The sequence below is a fragment of the Scomber scombrus genome, chromosome 11 (assembly GCF_963691925.1).
Source record: "Scomber scombrus chromosome 11, fScoSco1.1, whole genome shotgun sequence".
NCBI classification, from domain to species: Eukaryota; Metazoa; Chordata; class Actinopteri; order Scombriformes; family Scombridae; genus Scomber; species Scomber scombrus.
The window spans coordinates 747,604-772,186 of NC_084980.1; the positions used below are offsets into that span (position 1 = coordinate 747,604).

The following is a 24,583-nucleotide window of genomic DNA, read 5'->3' on the forward strand; positions in this document are numbered from 1 at the left end:
ACTGAGTGATTTACAAAGCTGAGGCATCCAAGCAAACTTCCTCCTGAGCTGCTTCTCCTTAAATCACAAACACACTCACCTATGTAAACACATACACACTCAACCACAAAACACAGAATAACAATGACTTCAATACCTTCTAAATGATGTCTAAAGTAAGAAATGCTGCATGTTGTATCAGAGTACTGTACATCCTGGTGGTTGATTTCATTTGGCTGAGATGGCTGCTGTCTGTGTTCTCTCTTCCTTTCCATCCTTGACTCATTTTAATTTTCTTGTCATTTCCTTTTCATTGCTGTCTGGTGCTTGGCTCATCTCTCTACATTCTCCTCCACAGACAAATAAATATCAATATCATTGCACAGCCAAGATTATGAAGCTGGGCTGGTAATAGTTGAGTTTTTTCTTGGCATTGGGGGAGTTTGACTTATTTCCTTATGAAAAAAAGACTGTGAGCCTGTGTCTGTGAAACTTTCATCCCTTCTTTCTCACTCTCTATCCTTCCTCCCAGCCAGGTTTGGTTGATTTTATCCAAACAAAACACAATGACTGAGTATATAGATGCTACTTTGACCATTGTCTTCATGTAGTTCACTTTCTGTCTGAACTTGGCCAGAGAAGATTTTATGGATTACTCAGCCATCTCTAAGGTGTTCCACATCTCCAGAGGCTAGAGGATGTTTCCAAGGAACCATTTTGGCACAAAGAAAACATGAGCAATGAGTGTTATTATGTAGATAATGATGGAAGTAGCCAGTTGGATGAGGATCACATCATCAGAACTTCCTAATAGTATGACACCTGTACAGTAAGACAGATACAACAGTTTCAAGTTTCTAACGATGCTGACTTTAGGATTGTTTCCTTTCCTCATCATATTAGAGGAATGACTGTGTAATTCAGGTGTCATTAACTTTTCAAACCTTAAACAAAACAGTACATCAGCCTCTTAGGGTTTGAGCAGAGTGCTGAAGCACTCTGTTGATTTGCATTTAGTTTGTAATATACAGGATTTCCCTGATGAGCGGAAGTAAAAATAACAGCAACAACCCCACAGAGAACCCAAACACATCCGGCGGCAACTGAACTTGTGCCAAATCTCTACTGTGATCACTACCAACAGGGTTGAATGCTCCTGGGTGGGTGCTGATGCCGAGGATTTGAAAAAGAAAGACTGAAGTGAGAGATGAAAAGTGGAATTGTTGGTAGAAACATATTCTTATTGCCACGGTCTTTGTTGCTGTAAATGCAATAGCAGGATAACCCTTTGACGGCTGAACCCTTCTATGGGTTATGAGAGCAGTTATCTTAGAACTATAATGTAGTTTCATATTCTAACCTCTCCTGCACAAAAGCATCATCTTTGTACTGCAGCCGTGGATGAGTCAGGGAGCTGTCTATGGCCAGGATTGCCTTGCGTATACTGCGGTCAAGGACGTGGCGCTCCCAGGCTGGGTAGTGGTTCCTACAAAGGTCAATTTTAATGACGGTCTCATCAAGGCGTGGAGCACGAGATGACGGTGTGGATGGCACTGTGGGTCGGACCTGAAACACGGGCATGCAGCCATCCCGCTCAGAATACTTCCCCATGTCACGCTCCAGGGTTGTGGCGGCTCCCCGGTTGGATCGCAGTGAGTTGGTGGCACCCTCGGGTGGTAGTGTGGAGAACTGAGCAGTGGGGTCCAAGTCGAGGCCTTGGCCGCTTGGTGAGCGCCCAAAGCGTGGCCCATTGGGATGGAAAAAAGCATAGTACATGAGTAAGAAAACCACGCCGGTGAGGAAACTACTAAAGATGACGCAGAGTGCTGGCACTGCAAAGGAGTCTGTGGTGTGAGGTGTCCGGTAGAGATACCACAATGCACTGAGAGCTGCATTCTCCACTAGTATCACTAGGTAATAGATGAAAAGCCGACACCTGCACAAAGACATTAGACACAAAAAAAAGTTAATCAGATAGAGTGAAGCCAATCAATTAGCAAATCAGGAAGGTGCTCTCTATAATTAGTGGAATAGGCAAATGTGTGGTTGGAATTGCCTATTTTGGATTTTGGCAGTGAGCTGTGAGGATGGCTATACTGGTCATTTGGTCTGACCCACCAACACTTTGGTCAACAGCAAGGATGATTCCTCAGGTTTTTGGTGATTTTCTGATCTTTCTCTTAGTGCTCCTATCAAACATCCAACACTTTCATTAAATATCAAAAATATACTAAAATACTGAGAACCTTCATGCTGCCCAGAGGATGAACCCTTTTCATTTTAGACATTATTTAATTGTCACAGTCCACTTTGCTGTGGATGTTAATGATCCCCTGGTGATGAATTCCATTGACTGAAAACTTCCATGCTCTTTTTTTGAATTTGTTATGCCTGCTCTACACTGCCATTCTGAGGCCAAGAGTTAAGTCAGCAAGGAGATAAATTGTTATATTCAATATTTTGATTGTGTGGTGTGATGAGCACTTCAGCTTGTGGCTGCTAAAAAGGGTTCAAAGCTGCACTAATCAAGTGTTTTTATAAAACTAGGTCAATGGTTTTCTTTCAACAAGTAATTATGGTCTCACTCACTATATCCAGGTCCTCTTAACTGTGCTGGTGGTCATTTTGAAAATGATTACTCTGGTAATAAGATCTGAAGACTTACAGTGGATTTGATGTCTGCTGTGTGGGTGCTGATTGACAGCTGTGATTGACAGTTGGCTCACCTCCTTATCCTAGATCTGGGACTTGCACTGAGTTGGACTATTGTCACAATTTTTCACTAAGTGGAAACACACTTGGGCTAAAGTGTGTTCCCAGTAAGCTGGCAGTCACTTCAGTCTGAGGTAGTGGGGCACCCCACACTCCTTATTTGGAAGGTCCTGACTCGAAATGGAAAAGATGACCATGAGCTGCAGCGCTGGGCTTCTAACCAGCTCCAATGCAAACCAACATATCTCACTACGTCCACACATACAGTTTATGGAAATAACACTTTTTTTTGGCCCCACATTAAAAAACATAGAAAAACACATGAGACATGCCAGCGGCTGTTTCAAAAGTTTTCAAGAGCCATACACTTTGACAATGGTGACTGTGACTTATGTGGTTTCAACTTTTTAATAAGTAAATAGTAGTAGTTATATAGAAGCTATATGAATGAGATGTTAAAAACATAGTGGGTATGTTCCTCCAGAGTTACTGTATTGAATCAGTGTATCAGAGAGTGCCGATATAGCATCGTGGCTCAGAATGAACTCTGACTGTAACTTACATGTAGTACTTGCAGTATTTATATTCACAGTTTTGATAGAAAATGTGAGAATTTATTCTGGAATTTTAACCTGGAGGTAATATTACTATAGACAAGAGAGTGAAAATACATTGTTCCAGAGTTACATACACATGCTTTCATTTAGAAGTTTCAAAGAAATAACCTGCGCTTTGCTGCAGCTTTAGTGATATGTGTGTGAAAGATGAGTGCCAAGTCTGTTGGTGAGAAAATTTTCAGTTTGAATGACACCTGCTGAGCTCAGTGACAGATAACAAATTTGCATCAAAAACATCAAATAGTCTGAAGGTTTTTGCTCCATCCTAGTTGTGCTGTTTAAAAAGCATTCTCAGGCTGTCTATTAAGTCAACAGTGTTAACTCAATAAGTCAATTTCACATAAGCAAACTTTCCATGTATGCTGTATTAATATGAAGCTCTTTTGGCAGATAAAAAAAAAAGAAGAATACATTCAGGCTTGAGTCTTTTAAAGGTTGTAAAATACAACCAAAACCAATGTGATCAAATAAGCTACTGATTGTCAGTGTTTTCATATTAAACTCTCCTGATCCCAGTTGAATCATTTGTCTGTCTGCAAAGACAAATTGCTATGACTCAGACATTGTGAACAGAAGAACAGTGCACATGTTTGTATCTATGAGAGCTGAGGAGAGGCTTCAAGCAATAAGCAGTGTTTGTTGAATCAATGAGCTATAGGCTATATTTGCTTAAGAGTCAATTAATATGGCTCATCAATGTGCTATGTTGACAGAATAAATTGGAACATTCAACCTTTAAATAATACTGCTACGTTGAATCAATATTATATAATATATTACATATATTGTTATATTGTCAATCACTTTACGTGGTGTGTTGACAGATATATATTGCTACATTTAAAGAATTCATAGGATGCTATAATGTTACTATGTCGACAGAATTATTTAGTATACTTTATATCATTGACACAATCAAAATGTATTTGCTGTGACAGCTGGCACTTCTGTGGGCTTTTTTCCCTTAGAGCGGTGGTATCATCCTGTGCATTTTGTTTTATTTTGCTGGCACTTCCTGTCCTGACAATAGAGCTGCCCTGAGACCTGAGCCTCTGCCAGGAACATCCCCACAGAGGAGACCTGCAGACAGACTGTCATGTAAAAGATGCTTCAAAATGAATTTTGAAGTATGCTAATCCTTCCCAGCTCATCGTAGATCTGTTGACAAGTGAATGAATTCCAATTGCCCAGCTGTCTTTGCAATGGGAAATTACAGAATAGTAAAGAGCTTCTATTAAAGAATATTTTTTTGAAAAGTTTAAGAAATGTTCATCACAGTGAATTGAGTTGAGTGTCCTCCTCACCTTGTCCGTCCTTCTTTGACATTGAACCAGGAAAAGATGTAGATGATGCCCACCACCATGTCAAAGACAATCTCTTCCCACTTGCTGATGCAGAAGTCTGTCTCACAGTGGACAATCCAGAAGGTCATGATGCACCAGTGCAGGAAAATAAAGATGCCAAAGTAGAGTTGGAACACAGAGGCAAACAGGGCAAAGGTGATGACCCTTGCTGCAATGGTGAAGAAGTGCCAGCAGAACTGGATCATGACAGCCAGGTAACTGATGGGCTTTTTGTCATCCCGGGACTCTCGCAGGGCCTTCTGATAGGAGGCCAGGGCCCAGGCCAGAGAGACGAGGGAAGCTGCTGCTGTCATACCTGCAACACAGAGGCACAGTGAGTTTGATTTCAGTGCTGCATCATGGGAACATTATATAAACAGAAGGGTGTCCAGTACACAGACTGGTCCAGAATGTGTTTACCCTAGCTTAGGACACACATGGGAAGCATGACTGTTAGCTCAGAATTTGATTTAATAGTTTGCTTCATTAAAGGTGGCTGTTTATTTTTATTTTTCATAGATCCAGTGAGGGTCAGTGAGTTATTTTTGTCAGTTTTGGGTTAGGGTTAGGGTTAGGGTTAGGGTTAGGTTTATCACAATATGAGGTTTTGATAACATGTCAACATGTAGCACTACCACAATCTGAAAATCTGAATCTGACACCACCTGGAATTAACACGCAATCTGTGTATAGTAATGCTATCCAGGTCCAGATGTATACATGATTATAGCATTGGTTTCTGGAGTGGGTAGAGGGTGATACATTCAGGTGAATATGGAAAAAAGGTGAGAGAGAAACTGGAAAAAAAGCATCAATCATTTAGGCTGTCATTGACTGTTTGACACTATAGCATTCAATAAAATGCTGATCAAAGGCTCATTTATAAACTGAGACACATGAGTTCAGCACAAAAGAGTCTGAAAAGAGTTGCATACAATTACTTGTTTATGATCACACAGTTGTAGATGTGGTATGTGTGTGTGTGTGTGTGAGAGAGAAAGAGAGAGAGAGAGAGAGAGAGAGAGAGAGAGAGAGAGAGAGAGAGAGAGAGAGAGAGAGAGAGAGAGAGAGAGAGAGAGAGAGAGAGAGAGAGACTGTTACCTTGTACAGCCTGAAGCTTGTGTGTCTGTATGATGATGCAGAGCTGCAGCACCAGTTGTGGAGCGCTCTCCAGAAAGGTTGCCAGTAGATGCAACATGCTCACATCTGCAAACTCATAGACCATCCTCCAGTAGTAACGCCAGCGCTCTGTCTCAGCACTCTGACGACTCCGAATGCCCAGGTAGATAGTATGGAGATACCTGGATGAAATGAAGGAAAATTACAATCATTATCTCTTTCAGTCACTTTCTGCAGCTGCAGCTGTTGAACCCTCTAACAGTCCGCCATTGCATTCAGATCACTGTTATTGATAGTTTTGACAGTTTGTATCACTTGCATGCAAACTTCACATGAGTGAAGAGCAAATCCCTAACACACACACATTTTGCTTAACACTGTACAACTAAATTTTAACTTAAAGGACAAGTTCACAATTTTTCAACTTTGTCTTAAAACAACAGCCAGGAGCCCAAATGAACATTGAATCATGTTTTTCTTGCCATAATCATTCCTCTTGTTCATACTGACATTAGAGGAATTCTTCATAATATGCTTACACTATAAATGATGGAGGACAAAATCCATAGTCCTCCTCTTGTGTAATTTATTTAAGTTGATCTGAAGTTACTATGAAACTTCAGCCGTCAATGAGTCAAACTAAGTCTTCTATGTTTCAACGTTACAGTGTTTTTAGTAGCAAAGTCTTTGTGTTACTATACTTCCACCACAGCTCAACAGGGAAACACTAAGAGGGAATTTGATGGTAAAAAGACTGTAAATGTGTCAGATATCACTTGATATGATGAAGAAGATCTTTTAATAGTCAGTATGAACAGGAGGAATGATTACAGAGAGGGAAACCTTTCACTGTTCATATGGACACCTGACTGTTGATTTAAGTTTTTAAGAAACACACAAAACTTGTGAACCTATTCTTTAAGTTGTGGCATCCAGCTGGCCTGGTGGTTAAAGCACTCACCATAAACCACTGTGTATCTGGCCTATGATCTTTATTGCATGACATTCCCATGTTGTCTCTGTATAGTCAGCTATCCAATAAAGGCCAGCAAGCAGAGTCTCCCTTTCTGGTTAAGTTTTAAGTCTGTTTGACCTCTGACCTGGCTGTGGATAAGTGTGGTCAGAATTGTGTTGTGTTGCACTTGTAATCACATCCAAAAATGACATTTACAGTGTACTGACAAAGATATGAGTCCCTTGGTTCTGCCACTAATGATTATTGTCATTATCAATTAATCAGTCAATTATTTTCTGGATTCATTGGTTAACTGTTTGGTCCATAAAATGTTCGAAAATGGTAAAAAAACTGTCACTTTTTCTCAAAGCCCAAGACAACATCCTCAAATGTCTTTTTTGCCCACAACCTAAATATATTTAGTTTAGTGAGGACTAAACAAACATTTTAAAAGTTGTAATTGGAGAATTTGGTCATTTTTCTCTAAAAACTACTCAAAAATAATGAATTGACTATCAGAACAGTAGCTGACAGATAGCTGGCAACTAATGGATTAATCTCCTAATCATTTCAGCTCTAGAGCACACTCCTGCTTCGCTGCAGCAAGGTGAGAATTTAAACCACTGGAGGTCTGTTGTTAAAATGCTCTTTAGCTTACTGTAACTCTGTTCAACCTACCTTAACATAACCATACCTCACCTATTTTGAGTTAACAGCTGGGGGGAAATCAGAATACTTATCAAACTAGTTCAGTGCTTACAAAACTTGCTCACACAACTCGTATCTCTTCATAAACGTACTAAGTGGGCAAAGTGCATTTCAAAAGCAGGAAAATATCAACTGTCTTTGTGAGAACACAAAAGTGTATCCTCTGCTATATAACCTAAAGCATAGTTTCACCATGCGGTGTCATCAGAACAGCTCAATTGCAAGATGGACAACACAACACACACACACAGACACACACTCACATACTCTGCATCTACAACTGTGTGACCACAGAAAAGGCTGCTATGTCATTTTGTCTCAATACCTGTACTTCTCCAGACCTAAGGTAAAAGCTGAATGAAGTGAATTCCTTTTTCTTTTTCAGTTTTTTGCCTACAGTTTTAGGTAACTCTCTCTGTCAGTGTCCCTCATTCATTTCCATTATTTCTATCCTTCTATATTACCAACACATGGCAGTCATTAAGCAGCTGGCTAATGGGCTGTGAAATTAAGTTCCACTGTTAGTAAAGAATTTGAAAATGAAATCTGGGCTGAGGGCATTAAAGCTGCAGCCTGTTCATGGACAGGTGCACATCACACATCCCTCACTGTGTTTGTGTGTGTGTGTGTGTGTGTGTGTGTGTGTGTGTGTGTGTGTGTTGGAGCTGGTCTTTGTAAGTTTACAGAACACTGGTGTACCCTCCTCCCACATTCACTTTTGGTATAAAGACTGGGCTCTGCATATTTCTGGTCCTCAACACGGGTATTTTAACATACCAGCGACAGAGGGAGAGTGGCCAGTGCACAGGGGCCCTTGAGCGGAAAGGGGCCCTCAATGGAGAGATAAAAATACAACTCAGGGATTGACCCGTTCTCTTGATGTTGAAAATTATAGCTGCTGTCAGAAACCTAGTATGTCAAAAACAACATATGGAGTTAAAAGGATTCCACCTGATAGCAGCGTTGTCTCATGGTTGACTGTTTTATTTGTCAATTGACAGCTGGGCAAGTAATGATTTGTTATCAGGCCACAATGCACTGTGGGTAGGTTGTATTAATGAGTGTGTGGGAAAAAATATTATTAACAGTAACCAAAAGCCCAGCAAAAATGTCCCACAAATAAGAGCTTCAGTGCCCAGGGGCCCCTGGGGGTACTAATCCAGGCTTGGGTCTAACAGTAATTAATGTTCAGTATTCTGCTACCTATCTACACCATTGACTGTGTATAAGAGGTCAGCTGGTACACAGAGATTCAGGTTTATACAGTGGAATTGTTTATAATAAATTTGCCCTCATGGATAAATCTTAAGCTGTCAGGACATTTTTATTTGAAATAGCTAGATAAGCCCTAGCTGAAAACAGTCAACAATAGCCTACACACAGCTGTGCTGGTGTGGGTGTGTTGTTTAAAGTGTTGGTAAGACAATGATCCAGTAAGTCCAGTTGGAGTAACAGATTTTAATGTTTAACATTTAAACGCTGCATAGTGGTTTGTAATATTTACAACCCTATACCAGCACGCACAGCATATGTATCATTTAACTGTGTCTGTGGACCCCTGAAAATTATGAATGGAACTGTGTGCAAGTCCACAGAGGAAAGGATGAAAAGGCCTTTCATAGGCCACACACACACACACACACGCACACGCACACGCACACGCACACGCACACACACACACGCACACGCACTTACCACAAACAGATCAAACTGTTAAACCACTCATTCTACATTGACACTGTGACTCAAAGTGTCCCAGTTCTGACTGCTTCACTCACATCCACTGAAAAGAAAGCTCAAGTCATTCAGTCTGACATTCAGCCATTAGTACAGCCAGTGTTGCCATGGCAATGCTACTTTTGCACTTTGTACAGTACACATTCCCTACCATGCTAGTTTTCATTGTATTAAGTGATTATTGTAATTGTATCATTCCTGATGATAGGTCATGTTTTATACATGCACACAGATTGCTGTGAATTCACAATTACTGTAACACTATGCAAGTTTGAGCACAGCTTCATGGAGTAGATTTTTGAAACAGACGCTATTTATATTTCCAGAGAGTAAATGAGCAGGCTTCATCTGGCTGCCTGTATGTGTCTCAGTATTAATGGAGGGACCCCCCCACAAGACCCCTATAAAATCTCCAAGGCCTACTGTTTTCAATACGGTTTGCACAGGTAGCCCCTCTGAATAAATATGTTGCACCAGTTTGGACCCATTTTGAATATGTTAAGACTTAGCTTTAGTTAATCCCTGATGCTTTATTTAACAATCAGCTATCAGTCTGCTGTTAGTAATTCATACATGTCTGCCTCTTTATGTCACAGTAATGTTATGTTTTTTTGTTTGCAGCACTTTCCTATCTACTAGATTAGTTTAGCCTTCTAAAAAATATGAACGTCTTAAATGTTTGACTGCGATATACTGTACTCTTGAACAGTTGCTACCCTATCTACATAAAATGTGTAATATTTAAACTTTGGAACATGCTGTTGTTGTTATACTTCTGTCCATCAACAGGTCTGCAGCCTGCAGCAAAGGGACGAGCTGCTGATGAAGACCACAGCAGCAACATGGGACAGCTGAAGAGAGTGAAGCTTGATGCAGGACTGAAGCAGAAGCTGCAGGACATTCAGCTACTGTTCCTGAGATGAATATCATGCTCTCATCATCAGCCAACCAGGACCACTGACCACTGACTGCTGGACAGCTTTTGGAAGCTACATCACAATATTTCTTAAAAACTAACGAGTTAGTTACAGATTAATGGGAGTCAAAGTTTCTGTAAATGATCGACTATATGAACATGAATCTGCAACAATTATCAGGTAGTTTTAAGTTATTTCACTACAGTTTGTTCACCTACAAATGAAACTACTGACTTATGTGTAATTTGGCTTTACAGCTGCAATAAAATGAACTGAGGGAAGATAAGGTCTAGAGACTGCATTAGGATTGGGAACCCATGAGTCTGATGGGACCAAACGCAAATCTCACTTGAGCAGGCAGTTTGAAATTTGCCATGGGTGGGAGTAGACTGTCAAAAAATAAACTGAGGATTGGGGCCTTTAGCTAGCCCTGCAGACCAAGTCTCACAGAGCCAACAGTTTTCTTGGTGCTCATGAGTGCACACCACCAGCTACTGCAACTTCTGACTTCATCTGAAAGAGAAACGAACAGAAACACCAAACAATGCGTGCATACTGCAGGTTATTACTACTGTTGTGCTCTTTTAGAAGGTCACAGAGGAGTTGAAAGCTTGCATGTCATCTACTCCTGATCAGTGTGTTCAGAGACACAGGCAACCGAAACAGAATAAAAAAACCTCAGCAAAACACACAACCACAGCCAACAACATGTGTCCTAAAATAAGTAGGCTAAAATAAATAAATACAATGAAATCTTGCCCTAGAAAAGCCACACTTATTGTATGAGAATAACTGTAATAATTAATTGTATGAATGTAATTGTGCACTAGAATGTAATTTCGCTATGTAATTACCGTAATAACCATAATTACCGCTTTATACACTATACTACATAGTATATTAATGTTTTTTCCTTTCAGGATGGGAGAGATGACACCAAATGTATGCTGGTGTGAATGGTCAGAGTGTTTGTGGGTGCGGGTGGGAGTGGGTACCAGCAAGAGCTGGTTTGAGAAAATAGTCCTGTGCTGGACTCTAGTAGCACCTACCCAGCTTTTAATTGACCTCCCATTTTACAGTTTTAACTGCACCATGACTTGAATGCATTAAAATGCTTTCATTTTTCATTTTTTCATTTTTAATTAACTTTTTAAAATCTGTCTGGATGGGTTGAAAAAGTAACGAGTTGCTGGATAATGGCATTCAATTGAAATCAGAGACAAAGCACCATTCCACAGATTGACAGAGTGACCTCCTGAAGGGGTTGAACATATTAACATGTCACAGACCTCCATACTGGTTTTTGCAGCAGAGCTGAAGTGAAAAGTTGGTGCACTGTATTTAACTGATTCACACACTAAGTGACCTTAATTTGGCTTCTGATAAGCACATCTTGCACCATGGGAAAATGACATCATCTCCTTCCACAAGTTAAGTCCAACTTCATTAGTAAGGCAACACTAAAGCAGGCACATGAAAAGAAACATAGAAACAGGCCTGTTTGTCTTTAACAGAGGGCTGCTGGAGGAATGACTTTCTGTGATGGGATTTAAAGAGATTGCCAAAGTCAGACTATACACAACAATTCAAGTTCAATCAATTACAGACTCATTCATTTGATTGCATCTTCAACCCATTAGAAAGAATATTTCAATGAGTTTATTGCATGATAAGTTACTACAATGAACAAGTCAGTCTTGTTAGCATTACCTTGACAGAGAGTATGAGAGAGCAGAGTCAGCTGTATGAAGCCAGAATACTGATTCTCCATTAACACAGTACACACTACACACACATAATGGTTCCTACTTGTTCTGGAATAAAACATCATTTCCAAAATTGTTCAATTGCTTTCTCACTTAACTATAACTAGCAAGCAGCTTTAGTTGTGATGTTTTTAGTGTGTCTGATGGCAAAACCATAAAACACAATTTCCTTTCATCTAGTAATCATCGCTCTTTAATAATTGGTCGTGGTTGTTCATTGTTGAACTGATAGTTACAACACAAATTTTATGTTGCATCGTACTGTATAAAAAACTGAAAACAAGCTCAAAGAGAACATCTAAATATCCAACAAAGTACACCCATTTAACTTGTTAAAATGTATATTTCCTTCATAAGTATCTAAAACTAGAGAACCATTTGATTACTGTAGCAACAAACTAATAACATTGTAAAATCTCGACTACAAAACTGCAACTTTTGTTTAGACATTAGAATGTTGAATGTTTGGCTTCATTTCCATCAGCACCATGTACACCTGCTCCACTCTGAGCTGCTTTCTCTTTACAGGTAGCGTGTGTGCAATGGTCCCTAATGTATGACTATATGTAAGTGACAGATTACAATAAATGACATCATTTTAAGCAATTTTGTGAGTGCTAGCAGTTTTTCTTACATGGAGCTGAACCACAGATAAAGTATGTTTTCATTTCTCTTGTGTGTTTGATGATCTAACTAAATAAAGCAGTTAAATACTATAACTGTAGTTTCAAGAAGACATTTACAGTAAATGCTGTGTAAATGACAAATGATAAAGAACAGCTTGCATACTCTTTATTCAGGCACAAAGATAAAGGAAGTTAAGGTTTTCCTTCTTGAGTAACCTGGTATTACTCATTAAAGCTTTCTCATGATTTTAAATTGACTGCAGTAGTAAGAATAAAAATAATACTGGTAATATTACCATCATTATTGTTTATTTATGTGTTCCATGTGCCTTGAGTGTCTGTCAACATCACTTTGTATATTCTGTTCTATATCATTGCCCAAGTTTTTCATACTTTCCCTGTTCTCTAAGGCTTTTCATTTATATTCCATTCAGAGGCTTTGTAGTCCACTGATGAACTACTGTGTTGTGTTTGTGAGTTTTGGATTCTGATGATTTATCAACACTGTGCTGTATTTGGGAGGTGAAGTCACTGGACTATAGTGTTCTGTACAGCTATAATACATATTCTCCATAAAGCTTGTTTTGAAATGATGTCGCAAAGCATTTGCTCTTTCATTATTAGTTTAAGTGTAAGGACAGATAAAGACACAGAGGGTAGCAGAGATAGCGAGATTCAATACAGTCTGCTGCTCACTTCACCTCCCTCACTGACTGTCCCACAGTCTCTTTCCTGCTCTGGAAGAAGACTATAAATAATGGAAGAGGTAGATAGAGCCTTTCACACATCTCACACATGCACTATGAAATATTTATTCCAGAAGGGCTTTTCTTTAGGAGTTGCTTTACACACACACACACACACACACACACACACACACACACACACACACACACACACACACACACACACACACACACACGCGGTCACAGTCGCATTTCAACATGAACATAATCCCAGTCCTCTGTGTTTTTCTATTTTTTATGGTTTTCAGAATCCAGGGGAACACTCAAACTTCTCTTGAACTGTCCTGAACATACAGGTCATCCAGTTGCTGGCTCATGACTCATTTTAAATCTGCATTTAAAATAATGTTTGTGCAGCTTTTTCTAGAGGAGGTGAGGCACATTAGCTTCTAATGACTCCCTGTAATGTCTATTTGTTCAGACATCTATGCTGGGAACAGTCTGATGGTCAAACACTGAGCATCTAAGATTGGTCAGACAGGACAATCTGTTTTTATTTATCAGCTGAGATACCATGATGGAAATGATAATACTAATTAAAGTTTTCCACGGACTGGTGAATAATATTACCTTCTAATATATCTTCAATCCATATGAATTCATCCTTAGAATGTTCCATGTAATTCTGTTCTGTTCTGATCTTTGTGGTTGTTCTTACAGATCTGCTAGCACCGAAGGTACAAAGCACAGCTCTTGTTCTTCAAAGCTTTATTTATTATTATCATTGATGTTTTTCAGTCCACAACTACTTCTGCATACTTTCAGCTACAAAAAACATACATATTTTAACATTTTCAGCACTTTAAGGACTTTTATTCTTTCTTGCATATTCCAGTGATTTAAAAAAATGAATCCAGATAATAAATAATCATCATATCCTATTTACCATATATAAGAATTATACAGAAACACTTCTGTAAATGACTGGATTAAATAGACCACAGTATCAAGAAAGCATAATAAAACCATACCAGATAGTACACACTAAGGCTGACTTTCTTTTGTCAGACGATGATTCAATATTGACTTGTAGATGTGTTTGGGTCTGGACTTTTATAGTATGACACATTTTGGGCACACTGGACAGTGTAAAGTGAGGTAAACTATTTCCTGTTCCATTCAAAACATGTTTTGGGCAAAACTGACCAGCATGCCTTAACAAGGCCATTCCATGAATTCCATATATTACATCATAAAAGTCTCTAGATGTCAATTTGAAGTTGCTTGGGTTCATTCTCTAGAAAGCATTTGTTAAATTACAACACCTGTCAATGGCTTCACTTTGTGAATGCAAAGTAGTTTCAAAATGTCTGATTTCCTGTTGGACTTGGGGTATGGCTCTGAGAGACCTTGTATTAGTTTGGAGTTGGGACCTCTGCCTACCAAATTTCATACACAGTGCAGCCGGAAAGTATTCCGGATGCCGTTTCCCCACATTTTGTTATGTTACAGCCTTATTCCAAAATTGATTAAATCCCTTTTGTTCTCATAAATCTACACACAATACCCCATAATGACAAAGCGAAAAAGTTTTTTAGAAATGTTTGCAAACTCCAAGCGGGCTGTCATGTGCCTTTTACTGAGAAGAGGCTTCCGTCTGGCCACTCTAACATAAAGGCCTGATTGGTGGAGTGCTGCAGAGATGGTTATCCTTCTGGGAGGTTCTCTCATCTCCACAGAGGAATGCTGGAGCTCTGTCAGAGTGACCATCAGGTTCTTGGTCACCTCCCTGACCAAGGCCCTTCTCCCCCCATTGCTCAGTTTGGCTGGGCGGCCAGCTCTAGGAAGAGTCCTGGTGGTTCCAAACTTCTTCTATTTACGAATGATGGAGACCACTGTGCTCTTCCGGACCTTCAATACTGCAGACATTGTTTTGTACCCTTCCCCAGATCTGTGCCTTGATACGATCCTGTCTCGGAGGTCTACAGACAATTCCTTTGACTTCATGGCTTGGTTACTGCTCTGACATGCACTGTCAACAGTGGGACCTTATATAGACAGGTGTGTGCCTTTCCATTTATATAAATTACAGGAGAGAGAGGGGGGTGTGACATGCGCACCCAGTTGCAGACATTTTCAACTCAAGTCTAATAATCAACCCTAGACCTAAACTTAATTTGAACTAATTTCACTCAATCATGGTTCTTAGTCTTTCACACCTGACCTGGATAACTTAACAGCCAGTTCTATTTGTTATAGTGCACCATCCTCCGGGCACTCTTTTTTTAATCAAATTTAGTCCTTAGTACTGATAAGATAATTATAGTAGGCGACTTTAATATTCATGTGGATGTTGATAATGATTGCCTTAGCACTGCATTTATTGCATTATTAGATTCAATTGGCTTCTCTCAGAGTGTGAATAAAACCACTCACAGTCACCCTTAATCTTGTTCTGGTATATGACATCGAAATTGAACATATAATAGTTTTTATCAGACCATTACTTAAAAAGGTTTTAATTCTTATAACTGGACTACATGTCATTAGACAAAATTGTCCTCACTAGGTGTCTTTCTGATAGTGCCGTTGCTAAATTTAAGAAAGCACTGAATTCCATACCATGTACTGAATACTGAATACAACTGAGGATTGGTATTCTGATTTAAGTCTCTGCCAAATTGATCATCTTGTTGATAGTGCTGCAGGCTCACTGTGAATGACTCTACACTCCATCTCTCCTTTAAAAAAGAAGATAAAACAAAAGAGATTAGATCTGTTGTCTAACTTTCAAACACAGAAATTAAAGCAAACATTGCAGAAACTTGAATATGATGTTCCACCAAACTAAAGAATCAAAACTAAATTCATCACCTCAGGCCCTCATCAGACACTAATTTACCCACAAACACAGGAATCTTAGACACAACTGTATAACCTGATATATATTTAGTAAGGGTTTGCATCTCTCCAATATAAGATGATATATTAGATAGATCGGATCATATTGTATATATATTTTAACGATTCGGTACAATTCGATATGATATGATATGTTCTTTGTTTAAAGTAGACATTCATTTTACATTAAAAACGAACATAAGTCAATCTTATAAATGTGGCATTGCTTACATTCAAAGATACATTTCCATAAAAAAGCAGGGAACAAGTATTTGTGTTACTTTTGACATGTAAGAGTTCAGAACCATGTCATTGTGTTTATTACTGTAATACATTTAATATTCTGTCTTCACTATTGGCACAAATTAGAACCAAAGAAACTAGTAAAGGAGGTAAAAGAAATAAAACATTTAGAGAGAGTTCTGTGTAGGATCACATAAGAGAACAATGAGCTACTGAGGTTGAACATTAAAATAACCAAATTAAAAAAGGCATCCCTTGTCTCATTTTGTAATGTCATTAGTGCTGAGCCTGATCGGTCTTGGTCTCGAGACCACATTTTTAAGGTCTTGTCTCGGAATTGACCACATTTTTACTTGGTCTTGAGACTCGGTCTCAGACTAGCTGGACTCTGGATTTTTCTCAAGACCAGTCGAGACCACAGCTGCAATGACATCTTTCATTTTTTATTTGTTGAACAGACTTACAGACAGACATAACAGCGTTTCAGATTTAGAGGTTTGAGGCTGAGCTGCAGGGTTTAGTGGAGGTGTGTGGGGAAGTTCATTTGTGCTGTTGAACTTAACAGCTGTTAAACAGTCAGAAAACAACGTGTGATTCACTGGCTTTCTTACTGTCAGTGCTCCCTCTCTTCATTCACTCTCTACCTCGCTTGACCACAGCTAACACAACAGCGTCAGTTAATCCAGTATTCTGAAAATGTAACCTACCTCTCAGAATGACCTACCTACACGATGTGCGCAAGTGTGTTGACAGAGTTCACAGAGGACCCACCCATAATTGTAACCTACCCTGGAGAGTCTATCTTGCCAAAGTGGATCTACAGGTAAATTAAATGAAATTTCTAAAATTTTAAGTGTTACTGTCCATCTCTTGATGTCCTTTTTTATGATTTTTAATAAATCTGGGGCATTAAGCTCAACTATTTTATTGATGGGAGATCGGATTTTAATAGCAAAGTACTTCATTCCGTTAGGCTTCCAACTAAAAGGGCCAGAGCCTAAATGGGATTTAATAAATGGTTCAGTGGAATAGCTTCACTTTTATTGTAATTAACTTTGTAGTCAAATAATTGGCCAAAAGTATTTATAAACTGCAAAACTTGAGGTACTGAGTGACTTTCGAAACATTTACAATTACAATTTTTTAGATAACAAAATATATATACCTACAGTATAAGTGTGTCAAGTGCTAATTATGAACAAATTATTTCCTACCTGACAATGAGCTACCTTAGCTGAATGAATAGATGAGAGGTCCAGTCAGATATTTTGGCAAGGGTAGGTCATTTTGATAGATATTTCCTGCCTGACAGTATGTGCTATCCATGGTTTAAGCACAATCTACCCATGGTTTTAGTACAATATAATGGGTAGTAGGTAATTTTGATAGATATGTCCTGCCTGACAGTATGTGCTATCCATGGTTTAAGCACAATCTACCCATGGTTTTAGTACAATATAATGGGTAGTAGGTCATTTTGATAGATATGTCCTGCCTGACAGGTTGTTCTACCCATGGTTTAAGCATAATATAATGGGTAGTAGGTCATTTTGATAGATATTTCCAGCATGACAGGATGCGCTACCCTACTTGACGGGATGAGCTACCATGATTTCTTTAGGGTAGGTTATCCTAAGCGGGTAGGTCAGTTTATCAGACTTGTCTGAAAGCCTGACCTACTGGTAGGTCATCCTGAGGAGGTAGGTCAACTTTTCAGAACACCGGCTCTGTGACTACCTCTTCCTGAACTTTCATACAGAATAGCGAGACAGAATAAAGTAGCAGCAGAACAGACTCTCTGAGAGCAGTGCCACAAGAAATGACAGCAAAGTGCAGCAGAGGTTAACGTTAGCTGCTCCTCTCCTCTGTCTCAGCGGGGCGGAGCTGAACCCTCAGACAGACAGGTGGAGAGTTGTCACAATTTAACTCAAGTTAATAACATAATCTCCATGAAAAAAGACTCCAACCGTTAGGAGCAGCAAATTATCACTGTTTCCCATTAACCATATAGACTGTGGCGGCAGTCTATATAATCCACATGTGTCTCTAATGTTAGCCTCTCGTCCTCTGCTCTGTCTCAGCGGGGCGGAGCTGAGCCCTCCATGCATCAGAGACAGAGCAGAGGACGAGAGGCTAACATTAGCCTCTGATGTACTTTGCTGCCATTTCTCGTCGCTGCTCTTCGGTTGCTACTTTATTCTGCCTCGCTGTTCTGTGTAAAAGGTCCGGACATTGAACTGGGCTACATAAGCGGCTACAGACCACCAGCTTGCTGTTTAACAGCACACGGCAGCAACATTCTGCTGGTTTGGTTGGTTCAGTTTAAGCAAAGGCTTAATGAGAAATGTTCTTTATTTCCATCTGTACAATAAATAAGTTCTGATCCTGATCCACTTTAAGTTATCTGGAAGTCTTTTATTGATAAGCAAAGACAGTTTAGTAATTTGAAGAAACACAATGTAGAGGATTGGATTGAGGTCCACTCACCATAGTCTCTCAAAAGTCTGTGTGAAACACTGAGCATTGAATTAAATTGCACAGGTGTTCTTATAGTTTTTTTTGTTTTTTTTTGTACTTTATAATTAATTATTTATTGTTTATTCTTTTTCTTATTGCTGCTCTTATATTCTATTATTGTAAACTTGCTGCAGTGACAATGCAAATTTCCCCATTGTGGGACTAATAAAGGAATATCTTATCTTAATGAAGTGGCTGGTGACTGTATATCATCATATCACACAGCCCTGCTGTACATCTATTTATACTTTACTAACATTCCTACATAGATACATACATGATTATGATTACAGTAATGGTCTTGCATTGGTTTGGTCTTGGTCTTGACTCGGTCTCGCCCCCCCTAACCCAGGGGGCAGAGACCTCTATTTTGCTTTTCCAGCTAATGACATAGCTTCTGTCAACCACATCACATTTCAAAACAAAACCCCCCTGCAATAGCAAATCGCCCACTCCAGAGCACAAAACCAAAACTACATTATTTCCTCAACAAAGGAGTAGAAAATATACTTCAGAGTGACAGAATATAGTGTACCCCCTTTGCTTTTACTGTTGCTAGTCAAAAGGTGTTAATAAATACACATTTGGTAAATGAACTGTACTTATATAGTGCTTTTCTAGTTGTTATGACCACTCAAAGCACTTTTATAATACGTCTCTTACACACACACACACACACACACACACACACACACACACACACACACACACACACACACACACAGGGTGCCAACCTGCTCATCAGGAGGAAACTAATCATTCATACACTGTTGGCACAGCAACGGGAGCTAATTTGGGGTTAAGTGTTTTGCCCAAGAACACATCGACATGTGGACTGGAGGAGACGGGAAACGAACCGCTAATCTTCCAATTGGTGGACGACCGCTCTACCTGCTGAGCAACAGCTGCCACGTGGCCAGTGACATTTCACAACAAAACTGCAGTGCATTGCTCCCCGGCCACAGAGCAAACCAGTGCTAAGTTTATGTGGTACTTGAAAAACAAGATGATGGTTTGCGGATCAGGTAAGGTTCAGGTGGTTGACTAACATATTTTTCCAGTTTGGGTGAAACTGATTGCTTCTGTTATTATGAGAAGTATAAGTGAGAAATAGACATCACCTGCAATAGTCTGTGAACATGTGTGCGAACAACAAGAGACTGACTACAGCTCATTTAACAGCAACTGGTGGCACTAATGACAAAGATGATTCTTACATATAGTACCTTTATGTCAAACCATAGTCTTCATATAAACATGCACAATGTGTCTCCACCTCTTGCTGCTATGCAAAAGTGAAGCCAAAATGTTTTCTCTTCAAAATATCTGCTCATTTCTGGGAACTGCAATCTTGCTTGTGTGACATCATTTGCAACCACAGTCTGCACAGTAGAGTCAGGACATCTTTGGGAAAATGTGTGTGTGTGTGTGTATGTGTGTCTGTGTGTGTGGGGGGGGGGGGTTATACTGCAACCAGCCACCAGGGGACGATACAATAATTTTTCTTCACTTTTGGGGAGCTATCATGTCATCCATCTTTAAATACAGAGCAGGTGTCAAACTCATATGTGACAATGATTGTCTGCTACTATCAAGTAATATCTTGGAAAAGTGTCCTACTCGCTTCTGGTCCTCCACTTGGGCTCCAACTGAATTATGGATCTGTCACAGCTGTCAGAAACAGTGCACTGCCATTCTCGCCCATGCCCACAATGCACATGAACTTCCTCTCCCTCTTACTCTTTACACTCCATCTACTTGTACTGGATCATCTTGCATCTCTGAAGCCTGAAAGTAAAAAGTATGGAACTGCATATATTTACTGATATTTGATATTAAAATAATACATACATTTTATTGTCATTGACATTGCCTTTACATACATATACAATCCATATTTCCTTTTCTGTGAAGCAGCAAATGGGAATGCTACACTCTTCCTTCTAGTCAGGAAATATGGATACTAAATTAAAGTAGAGCAGGGTGCTGTGAGAAGTCAACAAAACCACTAACGCACCAATGTATAGCTCAAATCAGCCGCAGCCGTAGTTGCAGTTCTGGTCAGTTTTCAGATGAATATATTTATGAAAAACAACTTTACAAAATATGATGCACTGTTACAGATTTAACCACCTAACAGAAGATATGATTAGCTCACTGGACCAGCTGAATTACTAAAATAATATCATATAACCATATAACACTCACAGGGGACATTTCTGCATGAGGAGTACTTTGGATACTTTAAGGTTTACTGTACATTTGCTGATACTTTTACTAAAGTAAGATTTTACTTGTATTTGTATTTTTACATTACTTGCACTTAAGAAGAGAATATTAATGCTTGTTACAGTAAGTGCACCCCAGTATTATATACCAGCAGCTTTCATGTTTGTCTCAGTACACTGTCAACTGCATACTTTGTTTCCGTAGAGATTTTAAAAATAACGATGGCAGAGATGTGCTTGGACCACCACCATGTGGCCTATATCTTGGTTTACATTTAACGACCCACCCAAAAGCTGTTTGCCCAACCATGGACGCTCTTTCTAGTTGAGAAAATATCCCCAACACCAGCAGCACTCCTTTACATCAGGTGTGACGGCTCCTGTATTTATAATACAAGATGGAAAGTATCATTCCTGTTTAGCTTGCTTTATCTTTCATGACACATTGGTAAGGAGAAGTGAGAGTGACCTGAAAGCCTTCCACAGACAGTATCATGTGTGTCGGCCCTGTAGTGGGAAGCATGCAAAATATAGCAGCTGGTAGCCATGCTGTAGGAGCTGGCATCATTTAAAGGCCATCGTGGTGCCAAGAGTGCCAATTGCTGTCAGAGCATCCCTCTGGTCATTCATTCATGTATTACACACACACACACAAATAAACACATGCACACACGCATACGCACGCACACAGACGCGCGCGCACACACACAAGCATCACCACCGCTACCCATCCCAAGGCCTCCATCCTACCTCCATATCTGTCCCAGCTGGAGGATGTGGATGAGAGACTGGCCGAACCAGACGCAGAAGGAGTATGAGGCTGATGGTTTCCTGCTGCCCGCCGCGGTGCTGACGGTGCTGTTGGTGGTGGTGTTCTTGCTGGCGGTCGACGCCTGTCTCTGCGGCGTGGCCGGGTGGTGTTGAGCGGTAACATCACCGTGTGAGGCCGAGCCGCTCAGCAGCTTATTCCCGTCCATGTGGGAGCAATCAGCCGCGGATTCCGCACTGTCCTCTGTACTGAAGTCGTGGACGAACCATCTGAAGCTGAAGAGCTGGACCGAGAAAGAGCCCAGCACAACGAAGAAGAGCGTGAGGCCGAACCACCAGTAGTCGCGGCGGAGGTAATAGTCGACCGACAACCACACGTCAGTGCCCACATCGGCCAAATACACGGCCACTGCGGCTACTATCCACAGGCAGTCCCACACCGTGTATTTCTGCTGCTCCCTACCCAGACGAAGGCACGTCGAGTTGGAGCTTCTCCCGCCGCAGCAACGCGACTCCCCGTTAGCGAAGTCCCCATCCCTGGTGCCCGCAGAGTCGGGCTGGACGCCCGGGTGGAGTCCCTGCACTGAACCGGAGTGCTCCGAGTTCTGCAGGGGAGTAAAGGCCACGTCGCTCTTCTTCATCTTCAGGACCCCGTCCGATTTAGCCGCCATTATTAGAATCTTGTAATATTACTCTATTATTTCCTCTCCGTTCCTCCCCTCCTCTTCTCCTCTCCCCTGCCTCTCACCGTCGACACCCCTCTGCGTGTCTCTCCTACTCCTCCTCCTTTCTGGGAATGGCTAGCTTCTCTACACTGCCGCCTGGTCATAATACAGAATGAAGACAAAAAGACAGAAGACAGAACGTAGATCTGTGCTTGTTCTGGTGTTTGGGTCCATATCACGTCTTCACTGGACTTCTTGGGTTGATGATCCTCTCACATCCAGCCGACAGGAGGGTTTTTCCGCTTTGGTTCCCCCACTTGCAGACTGCCTACTTGGACGGTTTCTCAATGTGTGGTTTGTCACTCTTTGCCCTGGATGAATGCTGGTGCTGAGGCTGGAGATGGAAGCAGGAGCGAAGGACAAGGAGGAAGGCTGCAGCCATCTGCTTCTTCCATGACACAGACTAAAATGTATGACATCATCCTCCCCCCCCCCCCCCCCCCCCTCTCTCTCTCTCTCTCTCTCTCTCTCTCTCTCTCTCTCTCTCTGTCGCTGACTCTCTTCCTCTCTTTTTCTGTCTATTGGTTGTTTTCATACCTTTTGAGCTCTGTTAAAGCACAAAGTCAAGACTGCTCTTGATAAGCCCTACCGAGGGCAAACACATCTACCTCTCAGTCTAGCTGTCAGCATACAGCCCGTCATGTGAATCAGGATATAAATAACCTGTGATGAAGCTGCATCAAGTGCAACATGCTCAGCACCATGGACAGATCCAGCTGTTACTGTACTGTAGCGTTTAAGCAGTTCTCAAATCCACGGATTCCTTAAGAATAATTCAAAGTAAAGAAAAAAAGAACTCAACTCATATATAACGTTTAATAAACCACAGCCTTTTATACTGTGCAGCACAACAATTTATGTCTTGCAGGAGACTGTCCCTCACTCAAACTGTTTTCACAGAGTTGGACGAATTTGGAAAAGCCAAACATTCTTAGTTATTAATTGCACCTGTGCTTTTCCTGCTCTCACATGTCAAAGTGTTTCCTGTGAAAGCATTGTTTGTGCAAGAATAACTGAATGAAGAATGATGTGAAATGCTTTGAATAAAAGCTATTGTGGTGTAAAATTTGGACGACAATTATTAACAATGAATGATGATGCAGTTGTTAATTGTGTATTTGATTGTTGACTATTATTTGCTAAAGATAATCAAGACTGAGGGTATTATGGTACGAGAGGAGATGTATGTTATTCTGCACTTACTGAATGAATAAGCACTTTGATGATTTGATAAATATACCCTGAATTGTATGTGATTAAATATACTACACTTTTTACTATCATTATCTCTAAAAAGAGAATGCAGTAAAAAAAAGTAATTGAACAGTATTAGAATTGATATGGCCTATAGTGAATACAGCTCAAATTAAGTGGCCATCAGCTGGATGGATTGTGGAAAGCCTTTGTAGAAAACAACAGAAGTCTGAAGGCCACACAAAAAACCTGCTGGTGTGGAAAAAAAGTCCACGCACCCGTCAGGTTGGGCTGAGTGAGTGCACATGAACAGACTTGCCGAATCATGACAGTACTTTTTACTTTTTTTTCTATAATAGTAATAATAACAATAATAATAATAATAGAATTGTGCATTGTTATTAAAGTACAGCATTTGTTCCCTGGTTGTGTAAAGAGCTCTAAATCATGAGGGTGGATGGTATGCTGGAATAATTGAAAGCAGGTTGTTAAAACTAGGTAATGTAATCTTGGTAACTGCAGTTCTTATTAATTAAATTAATGAGTATAAACGATTTTACCATGACATACAGTATGTGCTGATGGACACTGTTGTCCCACAATGCCCCTACAAAATGATGGAAAGAGGAGATACTGAAACAACAGAAAAATGTGTTAACAGTGGTTTGACGACTCCAGTGGCTGAAATTAAATGACAATATAAAATTAAAGCTTATAGTTAGGGCCGGCCAGGCTTGTCCTGGACCAGCTCCTAGTTTATGCTGCTATAGGCTTAGACTGCCGGGGGACTCCTACCTCCATGATGCACTGAGCTCCTCTCTCCTCCTCTCTCTCTCTATCCA

At 40.3% G+C, this 24,583-nt stretch overlaps 1 protein-coding gene across 2 annotated transcripts; it reads right to left on the reverse strand.

Annotated features, from left to right (window-relative positions):
• Nucleotides 1-1,314: 1,314 nt before the first annotated feature.
• xkr4 (XK related 4) lies at nt 1,315-22,493 on the reverse strand. Of its 2 annotated transcripts, XM_062429138.1 has the most exons (4): nt 21,805-22,493; nt 5,753-5,952; nt 4,613-4,967; nt 1,315-1,915 (listed from the first exon to the last, which is right to left on the reverse strand). In XM_062429138.1, the coding sequence occupies exons 1-4, from the start codon at nt 22,491-22,493 to the stop codon at nt 1,315-1,317; spliced, it is 1,845 nt and encodes a 614-aa protein (XP_062285122.1). The 2 variants fall into 2 exon arrangements, with proteins under 2 accessions (XP_062285122.1, XP_062285123.1); XM_062429139.1 differs by lacking the exon at nt 4,613-4,967 and having other exon boundaries at nt 1,315-1,916.
• Nucleotides 22,494-24,583: the final 2,090 nt, after the last annotated feature.